A 19657-nucleotide genomic window follows, 5' to 3' on the forward strand; every position below is an offset into this window, starting at 1 on the left:
TCTCTGATTTGATATCAAGCTCCTTGATCCATTTTGAATTCACTTTTGTGCATGGCGAGAGAAAGGGATTCAGTTTCATTTTGTTGCATATGGATTTCCAGTTTTCCCAGCACCATTTGTTGAAGATGCTATCCTTCCTCCATTGCATACTTTTAGCCCCTTTATCAAATATAAGATAGTTGTAGTTTCGTGGATAGGTTTCTGTGTCCTCTATTCTGTACCATTGGTCCACCCGCCTGTTTTGGTACCAGTACCATGCTGTTTTTGTTACTATTGCTCTGTAGTATAGTTTGAAGTCTGGTATCGCTATACCGCCTGATTCACACTTCCTGCTTAGCATTGTTTTGCTATTCTGGGTCTTTTATTTTTCCATATGAATTTCATGATTGCTTTCTCTATTTCTACTAGAAATGCCGTTGGGATTTTGATTGGTATTGCATTAAACCTATAGAGAACTTTTGGTAATATCGCCATTTTGATGATGTTAGTTCTGCCTATCCATGAACAGGGTATATTTTTCCATCTTCTAAGATCTTTTTCTATTTCTCTCTTTAGGGTTCTGTAGTTTTCATTGTATAAGTCTTTCACCTCTTTTGTTAGGTTGATTCCCAAGTATTTTATTTTATTTTTTGAGGATATTGTGAATGGAGTGGTTGTCCTCATTTCCATTTCAGAGGATTTGTTCCTGATATACAGGAATGCCTTTGATTTATGTGTGTTGATTTTATATCCTGTCACTTTGCTGAATTCATTTATTAGCTCTAATAGTTTCTTTGTAGACCCTTTTGGGTCTGCTAGGTATAGAATCATGTGTTCTGCAAATAGTGATAATTTAAGTTCTTCTTTTCCTATTATTATGCCTTTAATTTCTTTTGTCTGTCTAATTGCTCTGGCCAGTGTTTTGAGAACTATGTTGAACAGAAGTGGTGAGAGAGGGCATCCCTGTCTTGTTCCAGATTTTCGAGGGAATGCCTTCAATTTTTCTCCATTCAGAATGATGCTAGCCTGAGGCTTAGCATAGATTGCTTTTACAATATTGAGGTATGTTCCTGTTATCCCTAGATTCTCTAGAGTTTTGAACATAAAGGGATGCTGTACTTTGTCGAATGCTTTTTCCGCATCTATCGAGATGATCATATGGTTCTTGTTTTTAAATCTATTGATGTGGTGAATAACATTTATTGATTTCTGTATATTGAACCAGCCTTGTATCCCAGGGATGAATCCTACTTGATCATGGTGCACAATTTTTTTGATATGTTTTTGTATCCGATTCACCAGAATTTTATTGAGGATTTTTGCATCTAGGTTCATTAGAGATATTGGTCTGTAGTTTTCTTTCTTTGAAGTGTCTTTGTCTGGTTTAGGAATCAGGGTGATGTTGGCCTCGTAGAATGAATTTGGAAGTTCTCCCTCTTTTTCTATTTCCTGAAATAGCTTGAAAATTATTGGTATTAGTTCCTCTTTAAAGGTTTTGTAAAACTCTGCTGTATACCCATCCGGTCCTGGGCTTTTCTTAGTTGGTAGTCTTTTGATGGTTTCTTCTATTTCCTCAATTGATATTGGTCTGTTTAGGTTGTCTATATCCTCCTGACTCAATCTGGGCAGATCATATGACTTAAGAAATTTATCGATGCCTTCACTATCTTCTATTTTATTGGAGTATAAGGATTCAAAATAATTTCTGATTATCTTCTGTATTTCTGAAGTGTCTGTTGTGATATTGCCTTTTTCATCCCGTATGCTAGTAATTTGAGTTCTCTCTCTTCTTCTCTTCGCTAGCACGGCTAAGGGTCTGTCGATTTTGTTTATTTTTTCAAAGAACCAACTTTTAGTTTTGTCAATTTTTTCAATTGTTTCTTTTGTTTCGATTTCATTAATTTCATCTCTGATTTTAATTATTTCTTGCCTTCTACTTCTTTTGCTGTTGTTTTGCTCTTCTTTTTCAAGGATTTTGAGATGAAGTATGAGATCATTTATTTGTTGGTTTTTTCTTTTTTTAAGGAATGAACTCCAAGCAATGAATTTTCCTCTTAGAACTGCTTTCAATGTGTCCCATAGATTCCGATATGTTGTGTCTGTGTTTTCATTTATCTCTAAGAATTTTTTAATTTCCTCCTTGATGTCTTCTATAACCCATTGATCATTCAGTAACCTATTGTTCATTCTCCAAGTGATGTATGCTTTTTCCTTCCTTCTTTTATCGTTGATTTTCAGTTTCATTCCATTATGATCAGATAAGATGCATGGTATTATCTCTACTCCTTTATATTGTCTAAGAGTTTCCCTGTGACATAATATATGATCTATTTTTGAGAAGGATCCATGTGCTGCTGAGAAAAAAGTGTAACTGCTTGATGTTGGGTGGTATATTCTATATATGTCAATTAAGTCTAGGTTATTAATTGTGTTATTGAGTTCTATAGTTTCCTTATTCAACTTTTGTTTGGAAGATCTGTCCAGTGGCGAGAGAGGTGTGTTGAAGTCTCCCATGATTATTGTGTGGTGGTCTATTAGACTCTTGAACTTGAGAAGAGTTTGTTTGATGAACATAGCTGCACCATTGTTTGGGGCATATATATTTATGATTGTTATGTCTTGTTGGTGTATGGTTCCCTTAAGCAGTATGTAGTGTCCCTCTTTATCCCTTTTGATTAACTTTGGCTTGAAATCTATTTTATTTGATATGAGTATGGACACGCCTGCTTGTTTCCGAAGTCCATATGAGTGATATGATTTTTCCCAACCTTTCACCTTCAGCCTATGTATGTCTTTTCCTATCAAATGCGTCTCCTGTAGGCAGCATATTGTTGGGTCTTGTTTTGTGATCCATTCTACTAGCCTGTGTCTCTTAATTGGTGAGTTTAAGCCATTAACATTTAGGGTTATTATTGACATATGGGTTGTTCTTCCAGCCATATTTGTTTATTTATGTTACTAAACATGGTTTGTTTTCCTCTTTGATTATTTTCCCCCCCTTTAGTGTCCTACCTCCCACTGTTGGTTTTCATTGTTATTTTCCATTTCCTCTTCCTGTAATGTTTTGCCGAGGATGTTTTGAAGAGATGGTTTTCTAGCTGCAAATTCTTTTAACTTTTGTTTATCATGGAAGGTTTTAATTTCATCTTCCATCCTGAAGCTTAATTTCGCTGGATACACAATTCTTGGTTGGAACCCATTTTCTTTCAGTGTTTGAAATATGTTATTCCAGGATCTTCTAGCTTTCAGAGTCTGTGTTGAAAGATCAGCTGTTATCCTGATTGGCTTACCCCTAAATGTAATCTGCTTCCTTTCTCTTGTAGCTTTTAAAATTCTCTCCTTATTCTGTATGTTGGGCATCTTCATTATAATGTGTTTAGGTGTGGATCTCTTATGATTTTGCACATTCGGCATCCTGTAGGTTTCTAGGATTTGGGATTCTGTCTCATTCTTCAAGTCTGGGAAGTTTTCTCGTATTATTTCATTGAATACATTGCTCATTCCTTTGGTTTGGACCTCTATACTTTCCTGTATCCCAATGACTCTTAAGTTTCGTCTCTTTATTTATTTATTTTTTTGGTCTCTTTATGTTATCTCATATTTCTTGGATGTTCTGCTCGTGGTTTTTTAACAGTCTTGCTGAGCTGTCCATGTTCTTTTCAAGTTGAAATACTTTGTCTTCATTGTCTGATGTTCTATCTTCTAAGTGTTCTACTCTGCTGGTAGTATTCTTAATTGAGTTTTTAAGTTGGTTTATTGCTTCCTGCATTTCTAGGATTTCTGTTTGTTTGTTTTTTATAACCTCTATCTCCCTGTATAGTTGATCTTTTGCTTCCTGGATTTGTTTGTGTAATTCATTGTCGAAGTGGTCTTTCATTGTCTGATTTTGCTGTCTAATGTCTTCCTTGAGACTCCAGATCATCTGAAGCATGTATATCCTGAATTCTTTATCTGATATTCCATCTGCTGCAGCTGTTACCTCTTCTAAAGTTGAGTTGAACTTTATTGCTTGTGGTCCTTTCTTTCCTTGTCTTTTCATACTGCTTGTGTTTCTTTCTGCTTGGTGAAACTGTTGTGTTTTTGAAAATTTTTCCCCCTATATATTTATATTGCTCCTGTATAGTTGAAAAGTCTCTCTTGCAGGGTCGGGCGGTGGTCTGCCTACCTTGCAGGCGCGGGCGGCGGCTCTGCTCTGCCCTTACTCCAATTGGGGTGACGTGTCTACCACGCCGGCGCGTCACTGGTCTTATTCCGGGCACGGGAGGCGGCTCTGCTCTGTCCCTACTCCAATTGGGATGACCTGTGTACCACGCCAGCAGGCTTCTGGGCCTGTTCTGCCGGTTGGTTGCAGGTCTGCCTACCTTGCAGGCGCAGGCGGTGGCTCTGCTCTGCCCCTCCTCCAATTGGTATGACTTGTCTACCACACCCACGGACTGCTGGGCCTGTTCCGGGCGCAGGCGAAGGCTCTGCTCTGCTCTTACTCCAATTGGGGTGATGTGCCTACCATCCTGGCCGGCCGCTGGGCCTGTTCCACCGGTCGGTCGCAGGTCTGCCTACCTTGCGGGCGTGGGTGGCGGCTCTGCTCTGCTCCTACTCCAATTGGGGTGTCGTGACTACCACGCCGGCAGGCTGCTGGGCCTGATCCGCCGGTCTGTCGCAGGTCTGCCTACCTTGCAGGCGTGGGCGGTGGCTCTGCCCTGCCCCTCGTACCACGCCCGCAGACCGCTGGGCCTGTTCTGCCGGTTGGTCGCAGGTCTGCCTACCTTGAGGGCACGGGTGGCGGCTCTGCTCTGCCCCTACTCAATTGGGGTTACGTGACTACCACGCCGGAGGGCCGCTGGGCCTGTTCCGGGCGCGGGCGGCGGCTCTGCTCTGCCCCTCTGGCTTGATGACAAAGTGAGAGAGACTCGGGTGTTTGTGACTCACTTTCTTTACCAGGAGACCAACTGTTTCTGTCGCCGCTGGTATTGATGAAGTTCTCTCCTTCGCCGCTTTCTGATGACATCAGATCTCTGCCATGTTGGTATCCCATGCGAATGGCAGCATTTCGTTCCCTTTGCCAGGTGACCAAAGCAACGGGTGAGTCCTGACCGGCCCTCACAAGCCCCGTCTCAGTCCTGTTGCCACTGCCTATGAAGGCTTGGTTGGTATTTACCTCCACAGTATTCAGCAGGACCTGGACTGAGAAGCATTTTCCGCGGGTTCTTTATCCCTGGGCCAGAGCAGTTCCGGGAGCCGGAATTCGGCCGCTCCTTGCTCGGTGTATGTTCTGATAGGAGCAGGCTCCAAGAAGTAGTTTCCGCGGGTTATTTAGCACTGAGCCTGAGTAATTTGTCTGTGAGCCGCAGCCTGAAATTACCTGTTCTATGGCTGAGTGAGCTGCGATCAGTCGAAAACAGGGATGGTGACGTCAGCTCTCCAAGATGGTGGCCGCTGGCTTCCTCTGTGGTCTTACCGGTGTGGAGAACCGAATTGGACCGCTTCCTTCCCCCGTCTCAAACCCAGCATTCAGCACTGAGTACGGTGATTGCATAGCTGGCAGAATCCCGCAGAAACTGCAGCGCTGTATCTTTGCATTGCTATCTCCTCGTTTCCCAGCGCTCGCCGCAGACTCTAGCCGCAGGGCGGTTTGCTGAATAAGCAGCGTGACCCTCTGTGCGGACTAATCTCTCGCGTTTGAGCCCCCGTAGCTGATCCTCGTGCAATGTAAATCCTTCCTCTAGGTTTTGGAGCACCTCAGTTTTGCTGGAAATTCCTAACAAGATAGCTTTTAGCCGTTCTAACTCATCATTCTCCCGCACAGTGACGCGGTACACGGGGGTAATGCTCTCCCTTCGCCGCCATCTTAAAAAAAAAAAAAAACTCGTGCCTCTTTTATAAATTTTAAATTATCTTTGTTCTCCTGACCTCTTCTCCCTTATCTTTCTCCATACTGAGTACATGACCGGGCCAGGCCTGGGTGTGCACCACAAGGTGGGAAGCAAATGTGCCAGGGTGAAAGGACAAATGGCGGAGTGATCCAGGCAGTAAGGTAACAGCCAGAAGGTACCAATTAACAATTCTCCTGCAGGGGAACTATTCCTGGGGTAGGTTGCAGCAACAGGTTGGAGCAGGAACAGTGGGGATGCTTTGGAAAGAGGAGGGGGAAAGGGCAGCTTTTGATTTTCTTTTCAACCAGCACCCACTTTCTTGATGGGACCCAATTATTTTTTATCGATATTGACTATTTTTCTGTCTCCCCCCATTTATGTGCTAATTCCACTTCTCCCACAAACATTTTATCTCTAATTTTGTCCCCTTTCCTTGTTTAATGTACCCAACCTTTAATTTTTGTAAGGGTCTCTGGAAATTCCTTTTTACCCACCTCAAGGAGAAGCAGTTTACCAATCCTGCTACTAGAGTCCTCAAAGCCTAGCTATAAAAAGAAATGCTGCTTTACTCTAATCCACCATCTTCCATCTCTTTCAGCTAATTTTATGAAGAGAGGAGGAAGAAATTTTGCAGAAATCTAGCTAATTGCTTCAGCCATGCTCTGGTCTTGTGTATTGTGGCCTGAACTAAACCCTTTACCATGATATATATATGAAATCCTGGATAGCCTTGGAAGTTCTTACAGCAAAGGGATGGACATTTGTAGTAATTGTCTACATGTATAGGATTTTCTTGCATTCAAGTGGACCGTTAATAGAAACTTTCATGTCTGAGTTCAAATAAATGAATAAAGCCATTACAATGATAACTACCACTGAAAAAATGGTGGATTTATGCTTTTAAAAGATTCTTTAATTATGCTTGCTTCTTGATAGTGTTGGCTAGAAGCTTCTGAGTGTAGGTGCTAGGAATGATTGAATTACTCTGTTTACTAGAGGCATTTTAATTTGGAGTGTGGAATGACCTAGAAGTGAAGCAATGCAGAGAAAAGAGATAGGAAAGAAGCGAGAGGATCTTGAAGTAATTGAAGGAGGGTGTGCAGACTATACCTAGAAACTGAGAGTGTTGTGATGGAGGTGAAGAGATTTAAGAAAAGAAGGTCTATTGATGCATTTCAAATATGATGTGTTATATATGATACAACATTTCTTAGGGCTACCTGCAGTTTGATAAACTCTATTACAGTTACAGGGTACTGAGTGTTTGCTTTCATTTAATTTGTTTGATGAGGAAATATAAAAAAAAGTTGTTTTCACTTCTAGATAAGACATGGAATGAAGAGCATATTTAAGGAAGAAGCACAGTATAAAGGTAATGACAGAGTGTAATTTATTCTCATGGGACCTCCGATTAGATCTTAAGGGACTACAAGATCCTTGTTAGCATTATTTGTTGTTGCGTGGGGTTCTTGGCCAATATCCCCATAATGGACAAATATGATGCTATTAGTTAAAATATAGGTAGTAGACCTGGGAAAATTATAATTTCAGCTGAGGTTATATTGTAAATGCTTATATATTTTCTTCTAAGTCCCAGTCATCAAACACCATATGCAACAAAGAGAAAATGCCTCTTTGATTCCAAAAGTATGAGTTCTATAGTACTGGGTGTGGACCCGGGGTACTCTACCCCTGAGCTATAACTCTAAACCTTTATTTTTTAATTAATTGATTAGTTTTTCTTAAAATTTGAGACAATGTTTTGCTAAATTGCCCAGGCTGTTCTTAAACTTGTAATCCTCCTGTGTCAGACTTTCAAGTTATCGGAATTACAAGCATGTGCCACTGGCCCTGGCTAAAAGGTGTCAGCTCTATGACTCACCAGGATATAGTTGAAAATCTGGAGTCTTTCCCAGATTAATGGCAGAAAATTTGCCTCCCCATGTCCCCAGATGGGTCATTCTAATGTGCCAAATTATATGCCTGCCCCACCCATTATATAGATTATAGGGCTAAGATCTACTTGAGGTAGTCACTATAAAACAAAGGAAATTCTGAGAATCCACAGGCCACTTTTTCTGTGCATTTAATTCTTCTCCTCAGTGAATAAAAAGTAAATCCCTCTTGAGTTAGAGTAAGGCAAGTGGCTAGGGTGGTGTTTTCTCAATAATTCACAATAATCCTAGGCAGAGAGCATTAATATCGAGGCAAGTTGTCTATGGATGTGGAAATGGGGTTGGAAAAGGAACTAGATGAAAGCTGTTGAAGTGAGTACATAAGAGTTTGACATATAGCTAATTTAGCAGTGCTGAACAAAATCAAGGAGCAGTTAAAATTAGATAATGTAGATTTGTAATCACCCAGGTGTACTACTAGTTCAGAAATGCTCTGTGGGTGGGAAAAATAGAGTGGTTAAGGAACAAAAATAAAAATAATTCATACCTTAGAGCTGAAATAGTGAAGACTGAGTTCTTTGGCTCTGAGTTAGGAGTTCAGAAAAAAAAGATTTTTTGCAGTACTGAGGATTGAAACCAGGGGTACTTTACCACTGAGATACATCCCAATTTTCCAGCTCACTTTATTTTTTATTTTGAGAAAATGTCTTGCTAAGTGGCTGAGGCTTGCCTCCAACTTGAAATACTCCTTCCTCAGCCTTCTGAGTTGCTGGGATTAGAGGTGTGTGACACTAAGCCAGGCTCAGCAAATGTTTTTTTAATTGACTTGTGAATAGAAGGAACTTAGATTATTAAGTGAAGAAAGAGCATAAATGATCATTATTTTAGAAGCATATTGTTTTAGTCAGCTTTTTGCTGCCATGACTAAAAGATCTGAGCAGAACAATTGTAGAGGAGGAAGAGTTTATTTAGGGGCTCACAGTTTCAGAGGTCTCAGTCTGTAGACAGCAAGCTTCATTCCTTGGGGCTCCAGGTGAGGTAGACTCTCATGGCAGAAGAATGTGGCAGATGGAAGTGGCTCATATGATGATCAGGCAGCAGAGAGATAGACTATACTATCCTAATACAAAATATATACCCTAAAGGCACAACCTCAGTGGCCCACCTCCTCCAGCTACACCCTATCCTCCTTCAGTTACTACTCAGTTAATCCCATCGGGGGGGGGGGTTAATTCACTGATTGGGTTAAGACACTTATAACCCTTATTTCTCCTCTAAACTTTCTGCATTATCTTACACAAGAGCTTTTGGGGGAGCTCACCTCCAAACCATAACACAAATGTTAATATATTGCTATATGACAGGTTGTCTGGATGTAGCCTAACTTTTAAAATTTGACCTTCTTTAGTTTATCCTTAGAAGAGAAGGAAGAGAAATCTTTGGAATAATCTTCTCTAAACAATTTGATTTTCCTGAATGTTTGGATACTTAGTGTGTATTTAGAAAATGTATTAATTACTGCTTTAGCCTAAAGAATACACGTAAAGTCCCACTGCTCATTTTTAACCAAACATTTCTATTATTTATTGAAAATGAAAAGAAGATTTTGAGTTTGGCGTGAACATTTGTGTTAGCTTTTTTTTTTTTTTTTTTTTTTGCTGCTGTGACTGGAAGGCCTGACAAGAACAATTTTAATTGAGGCTCACAGTTTCAGAGGTCTCAGTTCATAGGCAACCCAAATGTTCAACTGCAAAATGAAAATTTGAACAAGATCTGATTTGTGCAGAAGCCATCGCTACACATTCTCCTCCATATATACTTGTATATAGCTCTTAAAAGTTTAGATTGTTTTATTCCCCCAAATCTTTCTTTAACCCTCCTGCCTTTTGGTAAATCCATACATATTTTACTAAAGTAGAAATTAGTTCAGAGTAGTACATAGTAGGCTCACTGTTTCAGAGGTCTCAGTTCACAGTTAGGAGTTCAATGGCTCCATTCCTTGGAGCTTGAGATGAGGCTGAATATCATAGTAGAAGGGTGCAGAGGAGGGAAGTGGCTCACAAGATGATCAGAAAGGAGGCAGGGGGAGAGAGAGAGAAAAAAAAAAAAACAACCTCTGACTGAGACTCAGACTTTATTCTTCACTTTCCAGGTAGAAAATAGATACCCCAAAGACATATCCCTACCAACCCACCTCCTTCAGCCACATACTGTTTTCAGTTACCACTCAGTTAATTCCTATCAGGGATTAATTCACTGATTGGGTTAAAGTTCTCATAACCCAATCATTTCACTTCTAAACATTCTTGCTTTGTCTCACACATGAGCTTTTTGGTGACACCTCACATTCGAACCATAACAACATTAATTTAGTAAAAATCAGAAAAATAAATACCCTGTATACCCTTAAAATGTACCTTTTGAAATAAGAAATTGAAGAATTTCAATGTTGACCATCAAGAGTTTATAATGAACTTGTCCTCAAGTTCTCAATTTCATCTTTAGATCATATTTGGCAACATGTATGACAATGTCAGTACTCTTGTCTATATAAGATAAAAGTGTGCAATTTACTAACTTACCTTCTGGGGATGGTTATTTCCCTTTTTTGGAAGAATCCTGTAGCAAACATCTTAGGAAAGAGTCTGTGTACTACTCTGAACTAATTACTACTTTTGTAAAATAGGTATGGATTTACCACAAGGCAGGAGGGTTAAAGAAAGATTTTGGGGAATAAAAGGATCTAAACTTTTAAGAGCTATATACAAGTGCATATGGAGAAGAATGTGTTGCGATGGCTTCTGCACAAATCAGATCTTGTTCAAATTTTCATTTTGCAGTTGAACATTTGTGTTGCCTTAAGAAGTTTATCCCAAACTTTAAATCTTAGCTAATTACATTGATGTGGAGGATTGAATTAGAATAATATATGCTAAATTTGTTCTACTTGATTTTGTTTGGTGGTATTGTTAATCCCTGTCACTTGAGTTTACTGAGGCCTTTTTGTTTTATTTAGAATATACACAATTTAAAACATTTCTATCTATAAAAACTATTTGAACTACTAATGGCTTTTTTAACAATGCATAAATTCATAATACTAAACATTTACCATGTGGAAAACACTGGTCCACTGATTTACCCAGACTTTCCAAATGTTTCTTTATGTGTTATAAAAATCTCACATTGTTAAAATCATCATTGGTCTCATCAGAGAAAGATTTAAGCACAGGAAAACTTTCAAGCATACAGAGCATTCATGAATTTTTCTCAAAATATAAATGAGTCAGGTCATAACCAAACACTCAAATCAGTTATAGTTCGTTCACTGATTGTTCATTTAAGTTAATATGGAACACAAAAATAAAGTGTATAGTTCAGCTGGCAACTCAGATGCAGAAGCACTTTTACTTAAGGGAAAAAAATCTCATCAGAATTCTGCAGGAAAAAAAAATTATCAATTTTTCCCACAGGACAGTACAAAGAGATGTCAAGATTCTATGGGTTAATATTTATTAAGATTAACATGCTTTTTCAAATTGCATGTGTTCACTGACAAATGCAGTAACTGCTAGTATGGTTTGATGCCCTTACCTTATTAATTCATGTTGAAATGCAGAGTTCTAATGTTATTACTTTTGCATGATAAAATTTCAACACAGCCAAAAAAGGCACAATATCTTAATGGTACTGCAGTCTATAAAAATAATATTTTTTCCCTTTATAGTTACTAAGGCATTAAATTACTCAGCAATTTTCTATAGTAAACAATTCATCAGTAGGTGAGTGAATATATGTAAAGATGATCAATTTTTTACAGTAATTAAATTCACAGTTTAAGAAATTAATAATATGGTAGCGGTGAGAATACAGAACAGTTTAAACTTAAACCTGTTGAAAGTGTAAATTGTTGTAGTTTGGAAAATAATTGACATAATTGAGGATGCACACACATTATGGCTTAATAACTCCATTTGGGGGCATGTCCTGTAAAAGTTTTATATACATAAAATTAGTTATATAAAACAGATAAACAAACAAAAGAAAAACCAATCCTGGAAAGTGAAAGTCAAATTTCCAACAGATTAGCAAAACAGAAAAAAACCTTAAAAACCCATATGGTATTTACATAGTAATAAAATCTTACATAGCAGTAAAATAAATGAACTGCAGTCATTAAATCTCAGGAACAAAATGTTTAAGACCAACAACAAAAAAGCAAGTTATGGAACTCCCAAGAATCATATCTTGAAATATATTGTGAATACTTTTATTTGTTTCATAATCAATATAAGCAATGCCAAAACCCTAAAATGTTAACATCGGATGAAGTGATAAAATTACATCTTGTTATGTTTTAGATATGAAGTGTCCCCCAAAAGCACATGAGTGAAACAATGAAAGAAGGTTCAGAGAAGCAATGATTTGGTTATGAGAGCCTTAACCCAATCAGTGAACTAATCCCTGAATGGGGATTAACTGAGTGGTGACTGAAGGGAGGGTAGAGTGTGGCTGGAGGAAGTGGGTCCCTGAGGGTGTACCTTTGGTGTTTATATTTGTCCATGGTGAAGGAAGCTCTGTCTCTGCTTCATGGTGCATGTCCTCAGCCACTTTCTTCTAACACCCTCTGCTTTGGTGTGCTGCCTCTTCTTGGGCTCAGAGCAATGGAGTTGGTCATCTATGTAGTGAGACATGTGAAATCAGGAACCCCAAATAAACTTTTCCTCTTCTAAAATTGTTCTTGTCAGGTCTTTTGGAAAAGTTATCTAAAACACCTCTCCAATTACTGACTATATGGTGACAATTCTCTAATAATGTCACATCTCTTTCTCATTTAATTTGAGCTAAAATTAATCCATAAATAATTGGATATAGTAATATCACAAAAGCATAAAAAGATGAATTGAGGCTATTCATCTTTTGTACACTGGCTTTTTGACAGGGGAAAGGGCAAAAGTTTTTTTTTTTTTTTTAACAAAGAATCTATAGGAAAATTTCCTTGTAACTTCTTCCTGGAATATATTTTTATAGGTACTGGGATTGGATCCAGTGGTGCTTAGCCCGTAAGCCACAGCCCTAGATTCCCCTTTTTTATGTTTTGAGACAGCATCTCGCTAAGTCCTTAGGGCCTCAATAAGATTCTAAGGTTGGTCTCGAACTTGTAATCCACCTGCCTTAGCCTATTGAGTCGCTGGGATTAGGTGTAGGTGTGCACCCCTGTACCCGGCACCTGGAATATTCTTTGTCTATAAGTTTCTTTGAGTTTATATGTCTTAGCTTAAATCTCACTCCCTCTCTTCTTTTTGGTCCTGGTACTTGGAATTGAACCTAGGGTTTCATGCATGCAGTGCCCTATCACTGAGCTATACTCCCAGCCATTTTTATCTCTTTTAGTTTGATATGGGGTCTCCCTAAATTGTTTTGGCTGGCTTTTAACTTGCAATCCTCCTGCTTCAGCCTCCCTGGCAGCTGGGATTAGAAGTGTGTGCCACCACATATGCCCTAAATCTCTTTCTGGGGAGAATTACTATCTTTTCCTTTAATTACCTTATCTTATAAATGAAGGAAAAAATTTTCTATTTCACATGGTTAATTGCTAATGAGATAATGTATATGATAATGTTTAGCAGAGTAGCTAAAACATTTAAGGACTCAATAAATGTTGGGCATTAATGTTATAATTTACTATTATTATTCCACATAATATCTTATATTTAACTTTAAAAAATTTTCCATGGGTATTAATGACCCAATCTATTATTTTTGGCTAATATGTGATCATTTGGACTTTTATCATCTTTATGCCTTATTTTCTTCTTAAAGATGAACAAGATTATTGGATTCCTTTTCCTTAAGTTTTCAATGACCTTTCAATAAAACTGTTTGGGGCTGGAAAAATAAATGGAAAATGGTCACTGATGCATTTATCAGGAACTTACCTACATAATATACCATAGCACAAGAATAAGGTATTATGAGTACCTCTCAGTTGCAAATTGTTTACTACAAGAAAACAAAAGCTTAAAAAATTATGAGCAGTGATAAAAACACTGAAAACACATGTGCCAAGTTTAAAGATAAGGGTATTCGTTATTGACATAAAATATTTTCCTAAATTACATAAACCTACTATACTATGAAAGATATTTTGATTGCTTAGGATACCTATAGTTTATATATTTAAATTCTATACACTGAAAATATTTCCTGTATGCTAATTTTTAGATTTGATTTAGAGTGACAATTATAACTATATTCTATGATGACTGAAAAAATTCTAAGCTATTGAAAATGAATGTTATTAAAATGCTAAATTATCTCATAACAGTGCATTTCTACTATTGGCAATAAAGTTTCTATGAATGAATCTTGTGAAATATGCAGTAACATAAAATACTATGTTTCCTCATTCAGAAAGCTTAGGAAAGAGACAAGAGAAAGTCAACAACACCTTGATGATTCTCACAATATAGCTGTCCATGTTCGAAAAGCACGTGGTGGCTCTACTTTATATGGAGAAAAATACACTCCAGAGGTGTTTGCAGAATTTCTAGATATTGTAAGGAAACTGTAAGTATTTTTAATATATTATTTAATTTAGTTAAAGAATTATTTTTAATTGCTTTTTTAAAAAAAGTTATTTATTTTCAAGTAGCACTAGTGGTTGATTCAGGAGATTTGGAAAGAGTTGAGACTTTTGTTTCAGGATGAACACAATTTTCATGCATTCTATCTTCACAGTGTTTCACAGATATATTACTAAACTTGTGACTCATCTTAATTTTAAGTTGCAAGCAAAATATGCATTGTAAAATGATGCCATAAAATCAAAATTATGTTTGAGATTTCATTTTCTTTTGGTTACTTGAAGGCTGTTCACAGAATTTAAACTGTCCTACCCAACACAGAGCCTTTAAATAAACTCACTTTTTATTTCCTTAAATTTACTCGAGGACTTTGTGCTATAATTGGGACAAAACTGCTTGGAGAAGGACAAGGAAAGGGGGATGGAGGGAAAAGAGGACAAGAAAGAGAATATGAAATCTGAATAGATGCTTGGTATTAGAAATGATTTTGGATTTATGAATAAAATTAAAGTTGAAAGGATATTGTGAAAACATGTGACATTAGAATTGAAATGAATAATAAAAATAAAACCAAGAGAAAAAGTATCAAAACTAGAATTGTCCCTAAGACAGACCAAGAGTATGGATGAATAATTAAAAATCTGATTTTTTAATTTGTTTTGAATAATGCATTGAGAATCGTATGCTGTTGTACTTTTTTCCCCCCAAATTGTGGATATCTGTTTGAGAAACATGATCAGACCTTTTAGGAAATTGAGAATGGTCATATTTCTCATGCTTTTATCATAATTAAAACATATATAGCAAATGCTATTCACTTTTTAGGAAAGCAGGTATAAATGATTTATAGAGAAAAGGAAATCAACCATCTTCCACCTAGGGGTATAAGTAAATTGTTGTAAAAACAGGAAATCCAACCAAAATGTACCCAGTGAATTTTTAAAAAACATTGTGTCTGGTAAAAAGTCACTAAAGCACTGAAAGTTATTAAAGATTTTATTAAACTACAATTTTGACTAATATTGCATTGGATTAAAATTTTTAGTGGTTAGTAATCTATGGGCACTAAATCATTCACTACTGACTTCATATTATGCTGAGCTGAAATATTTTTAATGTTAGTGATAGGTCTCTTTTTCTAACTATAATTCAGTAGCAATTTCTTGATCATGTAGTCTCTGGTTTGAGATGCAAAAGGAACTCGCCAATAGTGATTCCGAAGCAGCCATGATTCTCCAGTAAGGTGTCAGAGGTAAATCTAGGTTGAGTTGGAATGGAAATTGTAATTGGGTAAGAAGCCTTATACTATCATAGCAAAGGGACTAAAGTGAAAAGGAGGAGTCATGATAGAATGCTTTCCACATCCAGAGGAAAAATAGATCATATGCTACTTTTCTCTAACCTTATGTGGACCTCTACAGGTTCCATTTAAATATTCAAGACAGTTGATGTTGGGTCATTGTCAATTTCCTTTCCCCACTTCCACATTCATTTATGGGAGAATGCAGTAGTGATCAGAAGAGGTCACAGTAGTACTCCAATCTCTTTATATCAATAGCTGGTCAGGTAGGTCTCTTCACATGGCAGATCTCATTAATGCCAGTGGGTTGTAAGAGCTACTACATTATAATGGTAGAGTAAATGAGAAAGGAATTCATTTTTCATCAGATGTTAAATGTTCATGCAAAGTTTTAAATTCTGTACGTAAAATTTCTGATTTAATCTCCCTAAAGCGAAATACTAAAAGAAATTAGTATAATAGGACCTCTAAAGAAATAACACTAAAAATAAGTTCGATGCCATCAAACTATAACAATTCTGCACAGTCAAGGAAACAGGATCATGAAGAGAGAGCCTAGAGAATGGCAGAAGATCATTGCCACCTGCTTCTCAAATAGGGCATTAATAACTGGAATACATAAAGAACCCAAAAAACTTAATACCAAAAAAGTAAATAACCTAATTAATGAATGGGCAAAAGAACTAAACAGATGTTTCTCAAAAGAAGAAATACAAATAGCTAACAAATATGTGAAAAAAAAATGTTCAATATCTCTAACAATGAGGGAAAAACAAATTAAAACCACATTGAGATTTTTATCTCAGTCAGAATGGCAATATCAAGAATACAAATAACAGTGTGTATTGGTGAGGATGTGGGATAAAGGTATACTTATACATTTCTGGCGATACTGCAAATTAGTGCAAACACTCTGGAAGGCAGTATAAAGATTTTTCGAAAAACTAGGGATGGAACCACCACATGACCACTCCTTTCTAAAAGAGAGAAAATCAGCATGCTACGGTGACTTCAGCCACATCAATGTTTATAGCAGCTCAGTTCACAATAGCCAAACTATGGGACCAATCCAAGTGTCCTTCAACAGATGAATGGATAAAGAAAATTTGGTATATATATACACAATACAGTATTAGTAAGCCATAAACATGAATGAAATTATGCTATTTCTTGGCAAATGGACAGAACTGCCCACTATAACTCTAAGTGAAATAAGTCAGAACCAGAAAGTCAAAGGTCAAATGTTTTCTCTGACTAGTAGAAGCTAGCCTTCTAGTTTAGTAAAATATGGGGAGGGGAAAAAGAAAAGAAACTGGAGGTGGGTGGGAATTCCATCAAAATAAAAGACTACTCAGGGGAGTAGAAGAAGGGGTCTGTATGGGGGGAGGAGGAAGGAGGGGAGGATAAGGGAAAAACAGTGGAATGAAACTGAACTTCCCAAATGTACATATACAAATATACTATATTGAAACCATTATGTATATCCACAAGACATTAATTATAGAATGTAAATAAATAGATCTAGGAAGTAGAGGAAAGTAAATGGGGGAGGTTGGAAGGGGAGTGTAAGAGTAAGTACTGGGGACTGAATTGGAGCAACTCATATTCTGTGCACTTATAACTATGTCAAAATGAATCCTAATGTATAACTATTGTGAACCATTATTAAACAATGAAAAAAGAGATTAATTTTGAGTAATAGTAGCTTCAAAAAAGCAAATATCCCTGACACAACTTGGAAACCATTAAGTATTGATAACTTGGTGTGACAGTTCACGCACACTGACTACTCCATAACTTCTACTTTAAATCAGTGGCTCTGAGTTTAGTACTGGATGGGAGGTGAGAATAAGTGGTTTTGAAACATTAGCATTATTGTCAAAGACATTAAAAATCATAATGCAGTATACCAAAAAGAAGGATTGGAGTAACTAGAGACTGCTGTGTAATTGGAAAGTGTGTTGTAGAACAGAGAGTGAAAGAGAAATAGGAGAGGGAGATATGAAGTTTTTGGTTTAAGGTAAATCAGACTGGCTATGTGTTAGGTATGTGTTAGATATTACTTAAGTGTGTTAGGTATTGTTGGACTATAAGCAATCGAAATTGACTCCTTTAATTGAAACCAACAACAAAAACTACAACAAAAAACAAAAGCAAAGGATAGGGAAGCTGTGGAAGAACAATACCAATATGATGAAAATGATAAGGAACTCTAAGGAAATCTTTAATTGTTTTCAAGCTACAACATTGGAATCAAGTAGGTATCACTACTTTTGATTGGGAAGTATTAGGGTCACACTGTAATTTTAGGGATTGGCAGTTATATTGTCATTGTTTGTTTGTGCACCTGTATCTTGGATAAATGTTAAAGGAGCAGTACACTTTGATGAGTAGTTTTACTCAACTTATATGCAATTTCCAAAGGGATAGCATTTCAAAAGAAAGTATTTCAAAAGGAAGGGAAAAGGAACATAAATAAATAATACTAATACCTGTGAACTAAAGCCTGACTTAGAAATTTAATTTCTTGGTAACTTTGATTGATGTTTTCACCCAGTAATTAAGGAATGTGTCAGATATTTTTGAACTCCTTGGTGTTTCTGGCATTTTCCCCAGCATCGGGACTGCAGGAACATACAATGCCTGTTGTCATTGTGTTAGCTTTTTCTCACTGTGACCAAAATGTCTGTCAAGAACAATTCTGAGGAAGAAAAGTTTATTTTGGCTCATGGTTTCAGAGAGGTTTAGTCCATGGTGGGCTGACTCCATTGTTCTGGACCCAAGACGAGGCAGAATACCATGGCAGAAGGATGCACTGGAAGAGTCATCCTCATGGTGGCCAGGAAGCAGAGGGAACAAGGGGAAGGGGAGCCCCAGAGTATATGAACCCTTCCAGGACATATCCCAAGTGGCTCACCTCCTCTAGCCATGCCTCCCCCTGCCTACAATTACCACAAAAACATTCAAACTGGGATGGACTGATAGGGTTATAGGTCTCATGATCCAATGCTTTCAACTCCAAACATCTCTGCAAAACACAGGAATTTGGGGGGAACACTTTACATCCAAACCATAACCATCATGGAGCCTATAGTCTAATGTAGGAGAAAGAGATAATAGACACCTATGTATTGTTTAAGTTAATGAGGAGTGCTAGGAAGAAAAACTAATCCAGAATAGGGGAAAGAGCTTGATAGAAACAATCAGGAAAGTTTTCTCTAAAAAATGGTACCCTCAGATAATTTTACTTAATGGGAGAGCAAGCCTATTGAATATATTGGAGAAGGTCATCCCATGTAGTTCAAAAACAGTGCAAGAGTCCAGGGATGGCAACATAGTTCGCAAATAGGAAAAACAAACAAACAAACAAAAAACAGAATCAGCAAGGAGGCCATGTTTGCAAAAGTGCATGGAGCAAGAGGAGGGTTGGTAGAAAGGAGGCTTCAAAGATTCCCAGAAACAGATTGACACTTAGGGTTGCGTAGGTGTGCTTAGGATTTTAATGTTGGTGTGATGCCATTTTATTATTTACATGACAAAAGGTCATGTGTGCATATGGTCTACTGTGGGTGCCAGGAAGAGACTTGGGATGAACTGTCAGGATGCTTTCAAATTGGTCTAGATGAGAAATGACTGTGGTCTCTATTCTGTATTAGAAAGTTTTTTTTTTCAAAATGCATAATTTAATTTTATTTCTTTAAGACTTAAGCATGGTTGAATTTATAGTGTTAGAAGCAAGTCTGATCAATTGATTGCTAACATGATAGAGAATGTGGGCAAATCATCTAATCCTCTCATATGTTTTTATTTGATTGCATTGTCCATAACAATTCTAGCTTTTAAAAAGCTGTTATAAGTACTTTGGTTAAAAAAATAATTGTTTTTTTTAATAAATGACTAATTTCTGAAAAAAATAAGTGAATGTATGTGTGTGTGTGGGGGGGGAATTGTGGAAAGGATAGGAGAAGTGAGGAACTTATTAATGAGCTGTGAAAAGCAGTTTAAGATCCTCTGAGAAAACTTGGC

General features: G+C 37.2%; 1 protein-coding gene across 1 annotated transcript in view; it reads left to right on the top strand.

The window, feature by feature from the left end:
* The window catches only part of Cnbd1 (cyclic nucleotide binding domain containing 1), a 403883-nt gene that overhangs the window by 60917 nt on the left and 323309 nt on the right, over window positions 1-19657 (top strand). Inside the window, exon 4 of the mRNA XM_046458653.1 lies at window positions 14159-14314. Within this exon, the coding sequence (XP_046314609.1) occupies window positions 14159-14314 (156 nt within the window). The remainder of the gene's footprint in view (window positions 1-14158; window positions 14315-19657) is intronic.

This window comes from Marmota monax, unplaced genomic scaffold (genome assembly GCF_021218885.2).
Source record: "Marmota monax isolate L192 unplaced genomic scaffold, Marmota_monax_Labrador192_F-V1.1 WCK01_AAM20220418_F8-fsc00147, whole genome shotgun sequence".
Lineage (NCBI taxonomy): Eukaryota > Metazoa > Chordata > Mammalia > Rodentia > Sciuridae > Marmota > Marmota monax.